Raw genomic sequence first — 19,346 nt, forward strand, 5'->3', positions numbered from 1 at the left:
GATTTAGCTCAGCAGCATAAGCACCTGCCTTGTAAGCAGGTGGTTGAGTTCGATCACTGGTACCGATTAAAAAAAAAAAAAAAAGGACATGATGTGTAATAGGAAGAAGGGGCATATATCTTTCAAAAATGGAGAGGAGCACGAAATAGAAGAAAGCATTCATTTCATGTACAAGGTTACAATGTTGACTGAAAGATTTCCCACATTGTTTACCTACATAAGGTTTCTCTCTATTGAGAGTTCTATCATGTATATTAGAACCTGTTTTTGTATTGAACATTTTGTATATTTGTTGCATACATAAGATTTTTCCCTAATTTAAGTTCTTTCTTATTTCTAACAGTGACTGAGTCTGCTTTAGATCCTGTAATGGTATATCTTACCATAAGCATGGCTACATAGATACAGGCCATGAATACAAGCACAATTTTGTATATGAATGTATCAATCATTCAGGGTAAGCTGACACAAGAGTTACAGATTCTGGTGGGAAAAGTGGTCATGAGAAGATTGGATGTCACCCAATAAGACAAAATAGTGGTGGATAAAGAACATGGGAAAAAAGATTCAGCATACTTAAATTTCCTTTAAACACTGTACTTTTTTATTAAGACTACAAAAATAGATCAGATATTTCTGTGTGATTTATAAAAAAAGAAACAAAACATTTTTTAATAACTCTGTGCTTAAGGGTGTTTTCCAAAAATTCTGTGAACATATATTTACAGCACTAATTATACATTATTTTTACAGGTCTCCTCTCCATGAGTAATTTATGAGTTATTTTCAAAATGGTCACTTATGTACATATGACTTCATTTTATTATGATTATTTTCACAGGATTGACAATGACTATGTATACTGAATGCTTTCCCCACATTGCATACATAGGCTCAGGCCACAATATGACATCATTCAGAATGTTAGCACCTCTGTCATCTCAAATTTTTTTCAAATATTTCTTATGTGCAGTTACTCCCTAGTGTGAAGGAATCTTATGTTTGGAAAAGGGAAAAACTGCAACATATCTTTTCTACTTTGCCTACGTACATAGTTTCTTCCTTGTGTGCATTATTCTCCTATTTGATGGCATTTTTGTGCAATAAATGCTGTCACCCATTGTTGAAATGCCTACGCATTTACTACACAGAGGGAGTTCTGTTATGTAGCAATGATCTCTCTAGTTGTGGGAAGTTTTCCTACATTCCTTATGTTCATAGGCTTTTTTCCCCAAGGATCTTTTATGTTTATGAAGTGCAAATTTGTCAACAAATTCAGGTACTCGTTTCTCATATAGTTAGGGTTTTCTACAGAGTGAATTCTTCCATATACACAAAAGCTACCACTATAGCTGAAAGACATCCCAAATTGCTTACATACATCCCAAATTGCTTACATAGTTAGGGTTTATTTTAGCACCTCTGCATACTGAATGCTTTGCCATATTGGTTGTATACATAGAGGTTCTACCCACTGTGAGTTCTTTCATGAACAAGGGTAGAACTTTGAGAGATTTAAAACCCTGCTTACACACAAAAGGTTTCTCTCCAGTGTGAATTCTTTCATGTATACTAAGGATATCACATTGACTGAAAGATTTTCCATACTGTTTACACACATGGGGTTGCTCCCCACAGTGAAATCTATCATGTAATTTACAGCCAGACACTGTATTGAATGCTTTCTCACATTTGTTGGATAAAAAGTGTTTCTTATCCATGTCAATTCTTTCATAAGCTTTGCAAACAGAAGCTCTTCTAAATGCTTCCCCACACTAGGTGGATCCATAGGGTTTCTCCCCTGTGTGAATACTTTCATGTCTAATAAGGTAAGGCTTTTGACTGAAAGATTTCCCACAATGCTTACATACAAAGGGTTTCTCCCCAGTGTGAGTTCTATCATGTGCTTTACAAGCAAAGGCACTACTAAATGCTTTCCCACATTTGTTGCATACATAGGGTTTCTCCCCTGTGTGAATTCTTTCATGTATAATAAGGTTAGACTTCTGATTGAAAGATTTCCCACATTGCTTACACACAAAACGTTTCTCTCCAGTGTGAGTTCTATCATGGTCTTTACAAGCAGAGGCTGTTCTGAATGCTTTCCCACACTTGGTACATACATAGGGCTTTTCCCCTGTGTGAATTCTTTCATGTGTTATAAGCTTGTCCTTTCGGTAGAAAGATTTCCCACATTGCTTACATACAAAACGTTTCTCTCCAGTATGAATTCTATCATGGGCTTTACAAGCAGAGGCTATACTGAATGCTTTCCCACACTTGGTACATACATAGGGCTTTTCCCCTGTGTGAATTCTTTCATGTCTAATAAGCCTGTCCTTTCGGTAGAAAGATTTCCCACATTGCTTACATACAAAACATTTCTCTCCAGTGTGAGTTCTATCATGGGCTTTACAAGCAGAGGCTATACTGAATGCTTTCCCACACTTGGTACATACATAGGGCTTTTCCCCTGTGTGAATTCTTTCATGTCTAATAAGACTGTACATTCGGTTCAAAGATTTCCCACAATACTTACATACAAAACGTTTCTCTCCAGTGTGAGTTCTATCATGGGCTTTACAAGCAGAGGCTATACTGAATGCTTTCCCACACTTGGTACATACATAGGGTTTCTCCCCTGTGTGAATTCTTTCATGTCTAATAAGACTGTACTTTCGGTTGAAAGATTTCCCACAATGCTTACATACAAAACGTTTCTCTCCAGTGTGAGTTCTATCATGGGCTTTATAAGCAGAGGCTATACTGAATGCTTTCCCACACTTGGTACATACATAGGGTTTCTCCACTGTGTGAATTCTTTCATGTGTAATAAGGTTAGACTTCTGATTGAAAGATTTCCCACATTGCTTACATACAAAAGGTTTCTCCCCAGTGTGAGATCTATCATGTAGTTTACAAGCAGAGGCTGTTCTGAATGCTTTCCCACACTTGGTACATACATAGGGTTTCTCCCCTGTGTGAATTCTTTCATGTCTAATAAGCCTGTCCTTTTGGTTGAAAGAATTCCCACATTGCTTACATACAAAAGGTTTCTCCCCAGTGTGAGATCTATCATGTAGTTTACAGGCAGAGGCTCTACTGAATGCTTTCCCACACTTGGTACATACATAGGGTTTCTCCCCTGTGTGAATTCTTTCATGTATAATAAGGTTAGACTTCTGATTGAAAGATTTCCCACATTGCTTACACACAAAACGTTTCTCTCCAGTGTGAGTTCTATCATGGTCTTTACAAGCAGAGGCTGTTCTGAATGCTTTCCCACACTTGGTACATACATAGGGCTTTTCCCCTGTGTGAATTCTTTCATGTTTAATAAGGTTAGACTTCTGATTGAAAGATTTCCCACATTGCTTACACACAAAACGTTTCTCTCCAGTGTGAGTTCTATCATGGTCTTTACAAGCAGAGGCTGTTCTGAATGCTTTCCCACACTTGGTACATACATAGGGTTTCTCCCCTGTGTGAATTCTTTCATGTGTAATAAGGCTAGACTTCTGATTGAAAGATTTCCCACATTGCTTACATACAAAAGGTTTCTCCCCAGTGTGAGATCTATCATGTAGTTTACAAGCAGAGGCTCTACTGAATGCTTTCCCACACTTGGTACATACATAGGGTTTCTCCCCTGTGTGAATTCTTTCATGTGTAATAAGCCTGTCCTTTTGGTTGAAAGAATTCCCGCATTGCTTACATACAAAGGGTTTCTCCCCAGTGTGAGTTCTATCACGTTCTTTACATTTAGAGGCTGTACTGAATGCTTTGCCACATTTGTTGCATACATAGGCATTCTGCCCAGTGTGAATGTTTTTATTTCTTTGACAGCTACTGAGTTTATTGAATACTTTACCCTTTTGCTTGCATTCATATGATTGCTTTCCAGTGTGAAGTTTCTTATGTTTTTTAAAGAAATTACTGTGAGATAATGCTTTTGCACATTTCTCAGTTATATGATGTCTCTCTCTACCATACTTTCTAACAGGTTTTTCAATATTGGATGAAGAAATAGAACTATTCTCATAGTGTTTTTGTACATATGAGTTTCCCAAACTGTGGTTTGTCTCATGGATTTGAACACTGTTAGGTGTTATGTCGGCTTTCACACTTTTGTTACCTACAAAGATTTTCTGCCCAGTGTGAGATTCTTCGCTAAGATCAGATCTGACCTCTTCATATTGCCCATATTGACAGGGTATTTTTGTAGTCTTCCTCATTTCATGCTTCTGAAAGGACTGGAAGTCACTGCAGGTCTCTACATCTTCATTATAATTATATTGCTGTTGTTCAATTCTCAAACAATTGTTTTCATCATATCTGTACAGAAATACAAAGAAAGATATCAATCACAATGGGAAAAGCTCCTCATTAACAATTGAGATTTATGATGACTAGTCTTATTTGATGCCTGCTAAGTAATCCTGATAGTTAACTGACTCACTGCCCCGCAGTACTTCTTTCAAAGTAGTATTCATTCTAAAGAGGATGATTTTCATTTGAGAATTTTAAATTGGTATATGATTCTGATACCTAATATCATTTTAGGATTGGTACAAATGACTATCAAATATTGATCACTTTTTTTTAGCTCCTTATGTCTTCATTCTCCCCAGCATCTATTTAGCCTGATCATCTTTCTCTTCTACAGAAAGTAAGGGTTTCTGGTCTCATATTATCTCTCTTTACTTTTACTCCTCTTATACATTATTAACATCCCATTTAGAAGCAAACCTGTGATATTTCCATTACTGTGTCTGATTTCTTTCACTTAAGGTCCAACTATATTTGTTCCTTGGGAAACAGAAAAAGCCATATGGTTCTTTGTATAGCATATTTTTTCAGTGTAGAGTTAAACACAGGTCTTGGACTTAAGTAAATTTGCTGATGCATTATTTGTTTTTATGAGAGAGATTCTTATGGACCATGAACTTACTCAGCCTGAGCATCAGGTTGCCATCCTGCTGATTCAACCTCCCAGAGTGTTGGGATTGCAAGGATGCATCACCATGATGAACTGACTCCACATTTTCTTTACCTTGGCAACTAGTGATGGGCATCTGGGCTCTTCCCAAAGCTTAGCTACTATAAATTTATTCTTATATCAGAGATTGTAAATGTCCTTTCATGTGCTGCATTAAACAACACACTGTGTGGATTATTATCATTTGATGATTTTAATATTTTTGATAATATACTGAGAACAAATGCACATAATGACACAGTACAATTCACTCAAAGGTCAGGAAGTAGAGGTAGGAGGATGCTCTGGCTAGTATGGGATACACTGTAAGTTCAAAGTCAACCTGAGCTACAGTACAAAATCATGGCTCAAAAGTAAAAAACAAAATTATGTACTGATGAATGTACATGTTAAAAAATATGAAACATTATTTTAACTTTGAGACCTCTGAATATTTATTACTATGTTTCTATTTTATGTATAAATCAACAATGTATGAGGAAATTTAAACATGAAAAGCTCAACATTCTATAGGATATTTTCAAAGTCCTTATTATAAACAGTAACATTCATTTGCATTTTGAAAACTGAATCTATGTAAAACATTTTTTACATCATGAAAGTCTCAGTATTCACCTGTATACATAAATGGACATTTTGAAGATGATTTTCTATCAAAATTCACAGTTATTTTCATTTCCTACATGTTAAGATACTATATTTAAATTTACTCTCATACATTCCCCTGATGTTATGAAGGCAACTTTTAAACTGATGTATTTGATAGTGTTTTTTGTTATGTAGTGTCAGCACTACCTCTGATTCCTACATTCAAATACTTTTATATGGATTCCCAAATAAAACAAAGTAAAAACAAGTGTATCTCTTGATATTTTTCTAAGTTTAAATGAAGTGTAACGTGATCTCATTCCTTCAAGTTCCTTTGTTGCAATGCTCATGCTCAAATACTGACACTTAAGAAATATTCCCTTTCTCTTATGTGTGTCAATTACCTTAGATTTCTTGAGCAATTTTTGTCCTCTTCTTTAATTTGCTGGTTATACAATATTCTTCCTGTATTACAGACATACAAATAAAAAACTCACTACAACATTACATTAAAATGTCACTGGTTCCAGTTATACTCATGGTATCATATAATCAGACCTGAGATATAAAAACCAATATTATAATTATCAAATATATTAAACTATATCACTGAGGAATCATTAATGCTCTTTGTATAAATAAACAAAACATCATACTTACCTACTGCAGTAATATTCATATATGTTTCCCACATCACATCTCTGTAGAGCTTCTTTTGGAATGGAGACAACAAATCCCACTCTTCTAGGGTGAAATTCACAGCTACATCCTCAAAGGTCACTGTCTCCTACATAATGACAAGAGTACTCGAGGTTAGAAACATAACTAATATATCTCAGGTTCACTTATAAAATGTCTAACTTAAGGTCATTCTTTCAAGAATTGACTGCATGTCACGGTCATCAAAACAAAAGTGCATTCAAATATAGTCACTCAGTAACACTGATGCTAGACTGTAACACACTGCCAAAGCACCACAGAAGTGTAGCATGCCTTGACTTGCAGAGCTGCCTATATTTTACTGACTTTAAAGAGCTCAAAGAGGGAGCCTGCAAATGAACAGAAAAAACACCTGGTTATTCATAACACTGAGTTCATCTTTCTTTCTAGACAGCATTTACACTCTTGAAACTGGTTTCTTAGATAAATACTTAGTTGAATATGAAAGGAGATTTATGAATTACTAAAATTTAATGAAAATAAAGGTTTATTTGACCATTCTTTCGACAAGGAAATTAGGGAAAATTAGTTATAAACCTATAGCCCAGGAACACCAGATTATCTCCTTGTACTTGAATACTAGAAATTCTACTTGGGTGTAAAGGAAGACAATGTGGGAAAGAATATTTTGGAAATGCAATGAAAATGGAGGTATAGCAAAGTAACTGGTCACAAATACAGAAGGAAGAGTTCAGCCCACTGGGATAGCACAGGCCTGTTCTCCCTAAACTTGAGAGGCTGGTGTAAGAGAATTACCAGGAATTTCAGCAATGCCATGTGTAGTGTCCAGTCTGGGCTATGTAATAGGGACAGTTCAGACTACAAAGTGAGGCCATTCATCAAACTCCATCACCAAATGAAATCTAAAATTAATTCAGGCATTTACAAATCACAGCTTTGTACCAGGGATACATCTTGGTGGTACAAGCATCTGGCTGATATATGCAAAGTCCTGAGTTCAATTTCCAATACCAAAACACCCAAACTTTGTTTTTTCACACAATTAAACACACCTTTGATTTTTTTCAACAATTATAGATGAAAGTTAGAAAAAAAGCCTACAAATGTTTAACACTTGTGAGCAAGGAAATATTTTGCATAATAAACAGGAAAAACATCCAAAGTTCAACATTCATATTGCTGGACAAATTGATCTCAGGAAAAGGTGACAGTCTTCAATACATCCAAATGGAAGCAGAATATTGTTGCACAATTCAGCTCATGTTGTGCCTCTCAGGAAGGAAGCACAATACATTTCATTTACATTCAGAGAGAAACAGTTATGTCCTTAGAATTCTGGACTATACAATCTCCTTGCCTATGTGCATTGAAATGGAAAAGAGAAACATAAATGACTATGTAATTTATACTACAAAACACACAGTTAATGAAAAAGATTCCTCAGAAGAAATGCAAGCAACCAAGAAAATTAGAAAAAACAAATGTAGGAAGATGGGAATTAAACAAGAAAACATTTATTGGAAACAAAGATTTTACATTCAGAGTAAAGATCAATGAGCACAAATCTAAAACTAATCAAAAACTTATTGACTCAGGAGAAATACTGAATAGAAAATAAAATCTAAATCACGTTTGTGAAAACCACCAAATATTGAAGCGTTTAAGAACAAAATAATTAGATTTACTGAATCAACACTCAGCTCCTAAATTCCACAAACACATTTACTATGGAGTTTATGAAAATCCACAGAAAAGGTACTTCTTTATAATGTCTAGAAAATATTTTGTGCTATTATTCCTGGGAATACATGTGATTCTTTTCAAGTGAAATTAAAGAGTCAGAAACTGTGACCAAAAGACTAAATGAGAAAGAACTTTGGCCTTGATTCACATACCAGCCCTGGTGAACAAAAGCAAAAAATGATTAAATTGAGAAATACCACAAAACCTCACACAATATTTCTCTACACAATTTTTGAAGCAGTTGCTGAAAAGTAAAAAGGAAGAAAAACAAAACAAACAAACAAACAAAAAAAAAAAAAAAAAAAAAAAAAAACCACCCCAAAACAACAATGAAACAGTCTCCATGAAAAAGCACACATTGGAAATTTTGGAAATTTTCCAAAGAAGAGTTGTCATCAATAATGTAATAAAACCTTCTGATCTGAAAGGATTTTATCATCTGGTTACTTTCACTTCTTGCCTAAGATCCAGTGGTAAAACTTTCTGAATACATGTAGGACGCTTTCATTGTTATCACTAAATCTAAACAAAAAAACTTTTGAGAATAAGCTTTTCTTTAAATGATTAAAACAATAAATTGCAATTCATGTATTTATTCTTTTATATCTGCTTGTCTCTCAACATGAAATGATGAGACAGTATCAATAATAGTGCTAAGCAAACTACAGTTGCAAATATCAGTGCAATAAATCCACAACCAACAGTTGTGTAATGCCAAATTCACCAAAAGGAGAACAGGGCAGCCTATCAAAGGAGCAGGTGACATTATCAGGAGTACAGGTCACATTAAAAGGGATGGAGAGAACACGTGGCAAAGCTGATTGATAGCTAGAAAACTATGTAATGGGCAAATACACCACCTGGAGAGCAGTGGTTATTATGTAGACACTGATGATGATACACTAAATAGAAAGCTGTGAAAAAAGACATACCTGGGTGGCACTGATTCAACAAATCTACTGAAGCTACATAAGTTTGACTATATTCCATGTGTATAGTCTGCAGTTCTTTAAAAACAAATTATCATTCCTTAGTACATATCCCACTATAAAGAGAACTAACTACCAAAACAGGAACAGGATTGGAAGAGAAAAATCAGTCATTTATAAAGTATATTTAAGAATTCATAACAAATCTATCAGTGACTGACAGCTCAGGAAGACAGAACAATCTTTAAAGTCAACATAAAATCACAATGATAACAACTCAAAGTAACGTATCAGGTGGATTCTAGTGGATGTTTTATCACAGAAATACATAGCACACTGTTGTCAGAACAAGTCAACTCTTCACACATGTGGCCCAGGCTGAGACCAGCAATATAGAATGTAACCTAGTCAGTAGAGTGGAAGTCAGGAAAAGAAAGCTCTTACACAATGCTGGAATGAAATTAGAAATGAAAAGCAGAAACAAATTAAGAATACTCTTAGAATGAGAGATCAAACTACAAATTTTATTTTTATTTTATTTATTTTTTTAAATTTTATTTAAGGAGAAAAAAGAAAAAAAAACAGAACAAGGGTATAAGTTATACAAAATTTCAGAAAAAATAAACAGTAGGAAATCACTAGTTAATTACATATTGTCATCTTAGAAATAATTGTTGAAGTTACAAAATTAAAACATATAGAGGGGACTTTCAAACAGTGAGACTGGAAACAGTTTTGTTCAATGATCCAACAAAACTCAGTAATATGGTTATCTATCTTATACAATTAAATATATATGCAGTTATATCCTTTAGAGCACTTTCTTTTCCTCTCTTTTGTACAATGACAATTACACATTTTGGTTTTATTACTCCCACAGTTCTTATTACTTTTTTTCTTTGAAGAAAGTAAAACCAAATGTGACATAACAGGACAGAGTCAGTCAAATCAAAAGGATGGACATAATACACAATATAATACATAATACATAATATAAAAAACAAAATACAAGGTGATCAACAATGGTTACCATAATGCCTCTAGTTATCTTAAAAAGAATTGCCTATATCATCAGTTATAATAAAATTGAACAAAACAGTAAAGAATAAGACCAATAAAACCAAAACATTGGAGACATTAGAGGACTTCAAAAGAAGACAATAGTCAACCAGAATGGGCATCATAATGCATCTAATTGTCTTCATAGTTGTTGCCTATACTTTCAAACTCAGTACTATCAAGCATAACAGAATAGAGGAAAATCAGTCAAAACAAGATGGTGAGAGCAATACAGAGTTTCAAATCAAGTTAATAGGAAATCAAAGTGGGTTACTATACTATATCCTGCTATTTTTAATTTATTTTTCCCTTAGTTAAAAGGATAAAAATGTAAAAGTAGATAATAAAAAGGAGATTGACATAAAAAAAGAGGGCATAACAACAAAACAGCACAGGTCAAAACATAGCCATTTAAACAAAATAGTGTTTCACCACAAGATAATCTCGACATAATAGTAGTTACCATAGTGTCTCTTCCCTTAAAATCTTTGGGTATAACTTCGTATACTGTAGCATCAAACGTATCAAGACAATGTAAAACCGTTCAAGAGAATGACAGTATTACAGGATATTTAGAATCAACTAACACAAAATGAACAATGGTTTCTGTATAATCTCCTTGTCTATAAAAGTTTTTGTTTATATTATCACATATAATAAAATCCAATAAGATACAACATGTTAAAACCGATGGAGACAGAAGAACAAAAGCTTGATGGGACTTCAAAACAAGAGGATATTAAATCAGCACTACCTATTATGATGTCTTGTTTTCTCCAAAATGGCTGTTCCTACCATCCAAACTTCTCTGCCTCATTACTCTTTTTCTGTCATTAGTTGTCAATTTGTCTTCTTCATTTCACTTTCTGCTCCATTCATTGTGGCCGCTCTGCCACTGTTTCTGGAATCTTGGTATTTTTCATTTTTAGAATATCCTGCAGGAATCTCTGTAGAGTTGAACTGGTGGTTACAAATTCCCCTAGTTCCTCTTTATCCTGGAACCACCTTGTTTTTCCATGAATTTCTAGGGACACTTGTGCAGGATATATCAATCTTGGCTGGAGGTTATTATCTTTCAAAGTTTGAATTATTTCCCCCCACGCTCTTCAAGATTTGATAGTTTGTGGTGAGAAGTCTGCTGTAATTCTGATGGGTGTTCCCTTGTAAGTGATCTGTTTCTTGCCTCTAACGGCTTTTAATATTCTGTTCTTATATTGGATTTACGGAATTTTGATTATTATATGCCTTGGTATAGCTCTGTTTGGGTTGTAGGTGGCTGGGGTTCTGTATGCCTCATACATCTGAGTCTTTACCCCTTGCTAAATTAGTGAAATTCTTCTGGATTATTTCTGTGAATAGCTTTTGTATTTCATTTGTTTGTGACCCTACTTCTTCTTTTATGTTCTTAATTCTTAAGTTATAGATCCTCTTTTCATCTTCTAGCCTTTGAATTATTGCTGTTTGTTTTCTTGTTATTTTTAAGAAGTTTTTCATTTCATGCTCCCACCTTACAAATCTGTCCTCCAGTTCTGATAATCTATCCTTAGTTTCTTTCAAGCTGTTATGTCAGCTTTCAATAGTTTTTAGTTTCCTGGTAATCTCTGTGAACCTGCTTCACATATTCTATGTTTTCTCTATTTTCTCCATCAAACAATTCTCCCTTTTTTTTCTGTTCTTCCCTTCCAAAATCTGTTTTTTCTTGGGTGGTACTTAGCATTTCTCTAACTATTCTACTTATTTCTTGCTTTATTTCATTAAATACTTCACTTTTGAACTTGTCTATGAGCCTCTGGAGATATTGCTTTATGTTTCTTGGTGCCGTGTCTGACACTGCATGTTTTCTGTCCTCATTCTCCTTTGCATTTACCTTTCCTGGATCAGTGTTCTCAGGATTGGGGACTGAGGACCCTTTCTTGTTGCTCCCTTTCCCCATACTTTTTGTTCCTTCCATGTTTATGTAGGAAGCCCAGTTTTTTTTTTTCTCTTTGTCTGTTACAGTTTGTTTGAATTCCCCAGCTAGGTGTTCCCACCCACTGCAGTGTACTAGGGAGACACAGACCTGGGCAGCCTCTGCTGGGCCTGTCCCTCCAGATCAACCTAGTGAAGGCTTCACTGCTAGGGTGCACCGCCAGGCGCAGGGACCTGATTGCGGCTAGCCTACTGGATCTTAGTCTGCGATATCAGCAGGCCAAATGCTCCCCACCAGTCCCACTTGAGAGGGGAATATGTGACTAAAGTCACTGCAGGGCCCTGTTCCGGCTGAACTACAAATTTTAAATTACATGTTTCAAAAAAACAGCTTAAATAATTAAGGATTTCATAATCCATGACAATGAATATACATTTTTTGAGTTATTTCAGTTACTTAAAATCAATGCCTCAAGACATATTAACAAGAGTGGATACAGGTACTGGAAAAGAACAAACACTTCAATTTCAGAATGTTACAGAACACAAGGTAGAACTATGAGCTGAGTGCATGGCAATTATCAGCATTACAGTCTTAGGAAGACTCACACTAGGGCCAGCAGTGCCCATAACAGGTACATCCCCGAGCCTCTGGGAGTTGAGTTCCTAGAGAGTAAAGAAAACTACTGAAATATAAAAATGTTAATTACCCTACAGAAAACAGGATATTTCATTGCTCTATATTTGTGCATATTCTAAAGGACAATAGAGAAGAAACTCTTAAAAGTATTAGAGGCATTATTGAGTAATTAACGTAATTAACCACATTAAAATCTAGAGAAAAACATCTTGCAATGATGTCAGTAGGCACAGAAAAGACACAAGAAACAAAATAAAATTAGCAGAGAATCAGTTCAAATGCATACAAATGTAGTCACTTTCACATCACAGTGTATATGGTGGAAAAATTAAAGTTCCATCAAATTTAATAGAATTTATAAGATAACCTACCACAGACATCTCTGGATTGAAATATAGATTATGTGCCATCTAAATATGGAGCAGGTATAAACAAGTGGATTGAAATTATGAGCATATACCACATACAGTTCACATTGACATAATTTCAAAAATGTGAAAATCATATATGAAAGAGCTATAAAAAATCACAAAGTGCATCATTTAGCATGTCCTCTTCAACAAAGTGCAGTAACTGACCATTAATTAGAATAGTCACATGACCAATGGTGCTTCTCTCTGCACTCAGAAAAAAAAATTCTTTTAAAATGCATGGAATATAGCTCAGCAGCACAGTGCCTGCCTGGAAATGTAGGATTTTGAGTTTGAATCCCAGTTTTAGAAAATTGCATGTACAAGTGAATTTCCTAAGTCAAAGAGATCAGTTTGTGTGTTTAACAGCCAGTAACTTTGCAAGTTGTCCTTTACAGCATTACTTCACCTTCCATTATTTAAATTCAGATCATAAAACCCAACTTTTATCATTATAAGGTATAGAAATAATGTATTCAACTGTTTATTCATTTATCACATGACTCTACATATAAGACAGTAGTTGACATATGCCTGGCAAAGCCCTAACAATTATTTTAATATTTTAATTTTAATAAATTAATTTTAGCCAATGCTAAAATGTATATTAAAATTTACTTATGTTAACCATTTTAAAAAATTCTGATGAGATTTTCACACATACTAACATGACTTTGGAATTGTGAGAGTGTGCTCATTAATTCTGGAATTCACTTTCATGACAATGAAGCTTACTATTGAGGATATAATTTGTCAGTTTAACAACATATTTAAACTGTCATTTAATTAGCACAGTTATATGTCTCTGGAACTATGACTCATATAAAATATCCAACTATGTCACCTAACTTTACCCTACATCACAGGGGAATCCAGACTTATGAAAACTAATCATAGCAGGAGGGTTAGGATTAGGGTTAGGGTTAGGAGGGCACCCTCAACCCCTTCCCTGTGAGTAGACAAGGATTTAGCATGGTAAATTTTCCATAATAGCCCTTTCCTTCTCAAGGGTTGAAAAATAATCCCTTGTCACCTCTGATTCTTAGATTTCTACTGTCACATTTTGTGAGTTTGAAGACACCTGGGTTATTAGGAAAGCCATATATCCATGTGGATTCATGTGGCCAGGAAGCATGACCTATGAGATTGCGTGTGGTACATAGCCCTTGCCTCTCAGGCTCTCTCTGTGCTGAAGTATTGCTCCTGGAAGGTTGAAGATTTTAATCTGAGAGCATGAGCAAACCTGAGGCCAATAACCTAAGCCAATGGCAGACAACTGTGGTCATGTACAGGAAGTGAAGAGACTTCTTTTCCCTTTATTATCCCACCCAGGTTATACTGGTTGTTGTCAAGCACATACAAAATGAGTCATTTGCCATGTGCTATAAACCACTAAGAAGTGTGGGGCTTTAAAAATGGGTTGGAATATTCATACTTATCATGAGAAACACCACAAGTAATCATCACAAAATGCTAATCTTTATTTTGGTAAGAATTACATTCACAGATATTCTTCACAGGTAATAACTATTTTCTGATTTTCTTAAAACTTTGCAGGAGAAAAAGGAAATATTTTACGAAAAAAACTCTTATCAAGTTATTTCCTTAGAAAGAAAAGATTCACAAAATCATCTGTACATGGAATGAAATCTTTCCAGTATTCTGCAGCTTGTCATAATTAAGAGTATTACATCATACTCATGGAATTAAAGGAATAATTTGTATCTTAAAAAAATCAAATATGCTCAAATCTTATTTTTAAATGGAAAAATTAGTCACAAAGTATCTATTGGGAGATGTTCTCTTTTCCTGTGCATTTTCTCCTTCCCCCATTCTGCTTGAGTATAGCCCTCAGGTGCTCTATCTAGTGATTTTCATGGTCTATTCACCTTTTAGAACTCTTTCTGTATGCTCACACAGCTACGCATGCAGTCAGTACTCTCCTGAGTCCTAGGTACCTTAGAAGCTCCTCTCCCTTTAGAAAGGTGAAACTGCCAAAGTTCCAGTCCTTCTGAGGCTGAATGACACCACTCAACTGAAATTATAACCCTGAAACTCTATTATAGTGATGACATTAAAAGATATATTACAGAAAAACTGTTATGTCTCATCCTAGCCCTAATGGCTAACCACTCACCTTGGTTTCTGCCAATTTAAAATTTCCATTTTATCCTCTTGTCTGGGGGACACATGACAAGCAGTAAGACCAGATTGGACCACATCAATACAGTAAGAAAAAAAATCCAGGAAAACAAAGACACAAAATGCCCACAGTACTGTTCACATTTCCAAACAGGATTGCACTGCTCTCCTGATAGAGCTGCTCAGGAGAAACAGGTGAATACAGCTCTCTAAACTGGAGACAGCTGGGTAAGGCTCATGTTCTACATGGGATAGCATGAAGGAATGACACAAAAGTGCTATTTGAGTTTCAAAATTAAAACGACTTGATCCACCTATGAGTAAATGACAACAAAATGCATTGAATATGTGAATAAAGAAACCTGCTATTGTAAACCTCATCACTAAGCATTAGATTTTTTCAACCTGCTGAATACAAATGCCTTGAACTTTTTTCCAGGTCTAACAGAAAGACAAATTTATAATACAACACTAAACATCACACATACCTCACTGCATGCAGGACACTCTGAATCACTAGTTGTTCATCCATGGTGTCCTTTTCCTGAGACTAAAGACTCATCTCTGCATCACTGACATGAGCATATAAACTTTGCATTGTGCCATGAATCACTAGTAGAAACTTCGTGTCAACTTAAAAATTCAATATAATTTAAACTGCAAACATTTTCTCCTCATTATCTAAAGACCCTGTGCACTGTAGTAAAGATAATTTGGGATGGACATAAACCCTAAAAGTGCATTTCTTATTGAAAAAGCTCTTGCTCAGTTATCCAGGGTAGCCTTGGTTTTTAAAATCTCTCATGCTTCCATGGGGCTGGCATTAATTCATGCACCACCATGGCTCAGTGCTGTTTATTTTGCCCCAACACTGAAACCTTGGTGAAATGTGGTGACATAAAAATGAAAAGACTGATCCAATCATGCCAGTGCATTCCAGAAACCCTAGAACTACAGTGGATGATGCATGAGACTGAGAGTTAAGGACAGTGTGAACTACAGAAGGAGACCCAGTGCTCTCCATCAAAGCAGAGGCTCAACAGTATAACTAACAAGGTCGCACATGTCTGTCAACATGTCACAGGCTGCTGAGCTAGTTAGAATTATCACAGGCAGCCAGACAGGGCTAGGCACTCTAAGGGGCTGCCACAAAGGACCAGATGTCTGGTGACTTTGGAGGAGACACACCTCTTGCTGTGGGCCAGATTTCAAAACAGAAGTAAAAAGAAATGCAACCACACCCTTAAGTGTAATTCTTAGGGATTACACATGGATCACCTTGAGAAGCCCAGAGTCACCATTCCAGTTGCCTACAGGAAGAGTCACACTGATCCATAAACAATGCTTGCTTGCTATCTGACTGACTTCCCCATTTGTTCCAGATTTATTCAATTTTATCTGGACAATTAAACTTATTGGTTGACCTTTTCCCACCTCTTGTCTGCCTGTCTTGTGAGTTCTCCTTTTTCTGTCTTTAGACTGGCCTCACCTCATGGACTTAATCTATATATATTCCTAGAAAACACACAGTCTTTGGTAACCCAGTTGGGACCCCTTCGGTCTCTCTGTCAGACAGATCCCTTTTTTCTCTCAAATAAATATATCTGATTTTAACCTCTGTTGTTCATAAAATTCATTTTTAAGGTTCAGAGAACAAGAACTTGTACTGAACATAAAACAGCTTGAGAGTTTCATTCCCCTATATCAAGCCCAACAGTCAAAGTGGTGGAAAAGTCTCAACACTTCTTGCCACCTTGGGCAAAGTAGTATGACCTCAACTGAAAAGGCAAAAGAAAGATTTTTTAAAAATTACTTTTTTTTTCAAATTTGGAAGGATGTAAATAAGGGCCAAATTTCTGAGGTTAGTCACTGGACAATAAGAGAAACGTCATGTATACCTTGAAATCTTTGGTGTCCAATTGAAAATCTTTCCCATGATACTTTAGCTGTGATGTCCAAACTTCCTATGCTAGTGTTCTAATTTCCTGTCTAACCTCAGAGATGATTAGGGGAGCTGATCTGTAGACACAGAAGAAGTATTTATCCATCACAAAGTTTCCCTACTTTCTGTAGGCCGGTGGCACTTTTCCTCAGACCTAACAAGCAGAAAATCTTTCAGTGCTGTCACACTAGCTCAAGTTCACCTCAGAAGTCCTTTACTGTTCTAATGCTAATTGGGCCTCCCTTCACATGCCAATGCCCTTCCATTTCCTTTTTGCCACCTTGACTTTTCTCATTCAAAAAGTACTTTCATTCCTATTCTTTAATACTCATGCAGAGCCTGAATATACCCCTACTTCAGGAAAAAGTTGACCTCAGAGTTGCAAATTTTTCACTGTCTTTGAAACAGGGCCTCACAATGCAGTACAGTACAGTCGCTGAGCTCACTTCATAGACAAGGTTTGCCTTAAATAAATTTACAAGAATCCTCCTGTATCAGGATTGCTGAGTGCTAGGATTAAGGTGATATGCCAGCATGCCATGCTCTGTGTTTCAAATTTCAGGTTAAAGTCTAAGCACAGCTCTAAAGCTACAGCCATTCTTTCATAGGAGCCACATTTCCCTTTCCATTCTCACATTAATCACATCTCTATATCCCTGTTATCACCAGTTAACTGTTTTTTCCAGTGTTGTATTAACATGCACCTCCAACAGGAAGTTGTTCTCTGCAAGAACTTTCCCCTCAGGGTGTAAGGCATCACCATCCCCCAAATACTTCACAGCATTCCAAACTCTATGAAAGGCCTTGCTTCAGTAGTTCAATTGTAAAAAAGTGTTTATTTACTTAGCTTATAAATCAGGCACTAGCAAAGGAAAGGGCCCCTTTTAAAGTTGTAAAATTAGTGGCTTTGATAAGAATTACAATGAGAATAGCCAATGACCTCCGGCTTGGAACAAACAATGAATTTTCTCCCCCATAATAAAATGCAAATTTCCCTCTGCTATGGTGACTTGCTGTTGCTAATTATTACACTTCTGAGATAACAGAAATGTAAATAGAAACAGCCAGTTTATTTCTAAACCCTGTTTTCTGTAGACGCCACAGGCTGAAGAAATGGATTAGAGAAACGGCTCAAAATTGTTCTTTTTTCTGGGTGCAGTTACAAAGGCATATAATCTCTGCGCACTGGAGGCTGATAGAGGAGCATGGCCAAAGTCCAAGGCCAGGTCAGACTACACAGATATGCTCTGTATCCAAATAAAATAAAATAAAATAGAAAAGGAAAGATAGATAATAGATATGTGAAGATCTGTTTTAAATCCACAGAACCACGTGTAGCTGCTGGCCAGCTGACTACCCATGTGGGAAGCATTCTGAATGCTAAGGATCTCTTCTAATTTCATATTTTGGTTCAAGAACTCTACACTGAGTGTGGTGAGATTGTGAATTTTGTTTATGCGGTAACATCATTGCGAGCAGAGATCTCACAGAAGGAATTCAGATGATAATTTTTTCTCACTCTGAGCTCAGAACTCAGATTTGCTCCAAATGATTACACACCTCAAACACAGCATTGCCTGGGGCTGCTCAAAAAGACCGCGGCTTACAGTGGTTCTGCCTATTCTCTTCCAAAACTCACAGTTGTATCCCATTCCCAACGCCAGTACCATCAACTTACCATTGTGATGCTTGAGGGCGTCTGAGAATCCTTTGCAGAATTCAGGAAGAAGTCACAGAAACTAGATATGCAGCCAACTCCACGCTCTCAGCAACAAACTCAACAGTAAGCACTTCCGCACCTGGAGAGGGAAGAGCCCTCCTCCCTTCGCTCACCTGATTGGGTGTGCAGCCAGCCCCAACATTATTAATGATTGGCTCCTGGGCCCATCTCTCTACTGTGATGTCACCCTCATCCGCCAGGATTCCTACTTCCCTTTAAGGGCTTTAGGGAGCTGTTCAGGGATTCCTTAAGGGCTCAGTGCACTTTCCTGAAGCTGGGTCCTAAATGTTCCCAGGTGAATGTCCTCTGGAAGAACCAATCCATTGAGGACAAAAAAGATAATTTGGCCAGGTCAGATCAGGACAAATTGGAAATGAGGCCATAAGCTTTGTTTCCCTGCTTTTTACAGGGTCTCTCTCAGTCTGCTGATTTTCATTGATTATTTAATATGCGTCGCCAATAGAATTCCATTATAGCTTGAAAGAAGAAACTACACATAAAAAGTAACAAGTTTCTGAGAAAAAGTAAAGATGAAGGAAACTCAATAGTCCAACTGCTTCAGAAAAACTTTGTACTGTACCCAGT

The 19,346-nt window shown here is 36.2% G+C and overlaps 1 protein-coding gene across 2 annotated transcripts; it reads right to left on the bottom strand.

Moving 5' to 3' along the window:
- Nucleotides 1-581: 581 nt before the first annotated feature.
- Nucleotides 582-18,853, bottom strand: LOC100723435 (oocyte zinc finger protein XlCOF6-like). 2 transcript variants are annotated; one of them, XM_023563659.2, is made up of 4 exons: nt 18,720-18,853; nt 6,248-6,374; nt 5,992-6,052; nt 582-4,335 (listed from the first exon to the last, which is right to left on the bottom strand). In XM_023563659.2, exons 1-4 carry the CDS (start codon nt 18,720-18,722, stop codon nt 1,776-1,778), a joined length of 2,751 nt encoding a protein of 916 aa, XP_023419427.2. In that variant the 5' UTR covers nt 18,723-18,853; the 3' UTR covers nt 582-1,775. The 2 variants fall into 2 exon arrangements, with proteins under 2 accessions (XP_023419427.2, XP_063109984.1); XM_063253914.1 differs by lacking the exon at nt 5,992-6,052 and having other exon boundaries at nt 18,720-18,822.
- Between the last annotated feature and the right edge of the window lie 493 nt (nt 18,854-19,346).

This window comes from Cavia porcellus, unplaced genomic scaffold, assembly GCF_034190915.1.
Source record: "Cavia porcellus strain 051 isolate PalLab524CR breed Dunkin Hartley unplaced genomic scaffold, mCavPor4.1 scaffold_7, whole genome shotgun sequence".
In the NCBI taxonomy this organism is placed as follows: Eukaryota; Metazoa; Chordata; class Mammalia; order Rodentia; family Caviidae; genus Cavia; species Cavia porcellus.

Excerpts from the sequence above, each read along its gene's own strand:
- LOC100723435 (XM_023563659.2), bottom strand. Across the intron at positions 6,053-6,247 it reads TATGAATATTACTGCAGTAG|GAAGAATATTGTATAACCAG; the intron begins GTAAGTATGATG and ends TCTGTAATACAG. Across the intron at positions 4,336-5,991 it reads AATTGCTCAAGAAATCTAAG|ATATGATGAAAACAATTGTT; the intron begins GTAATTGACACA and ends ATTTCTGTACAG.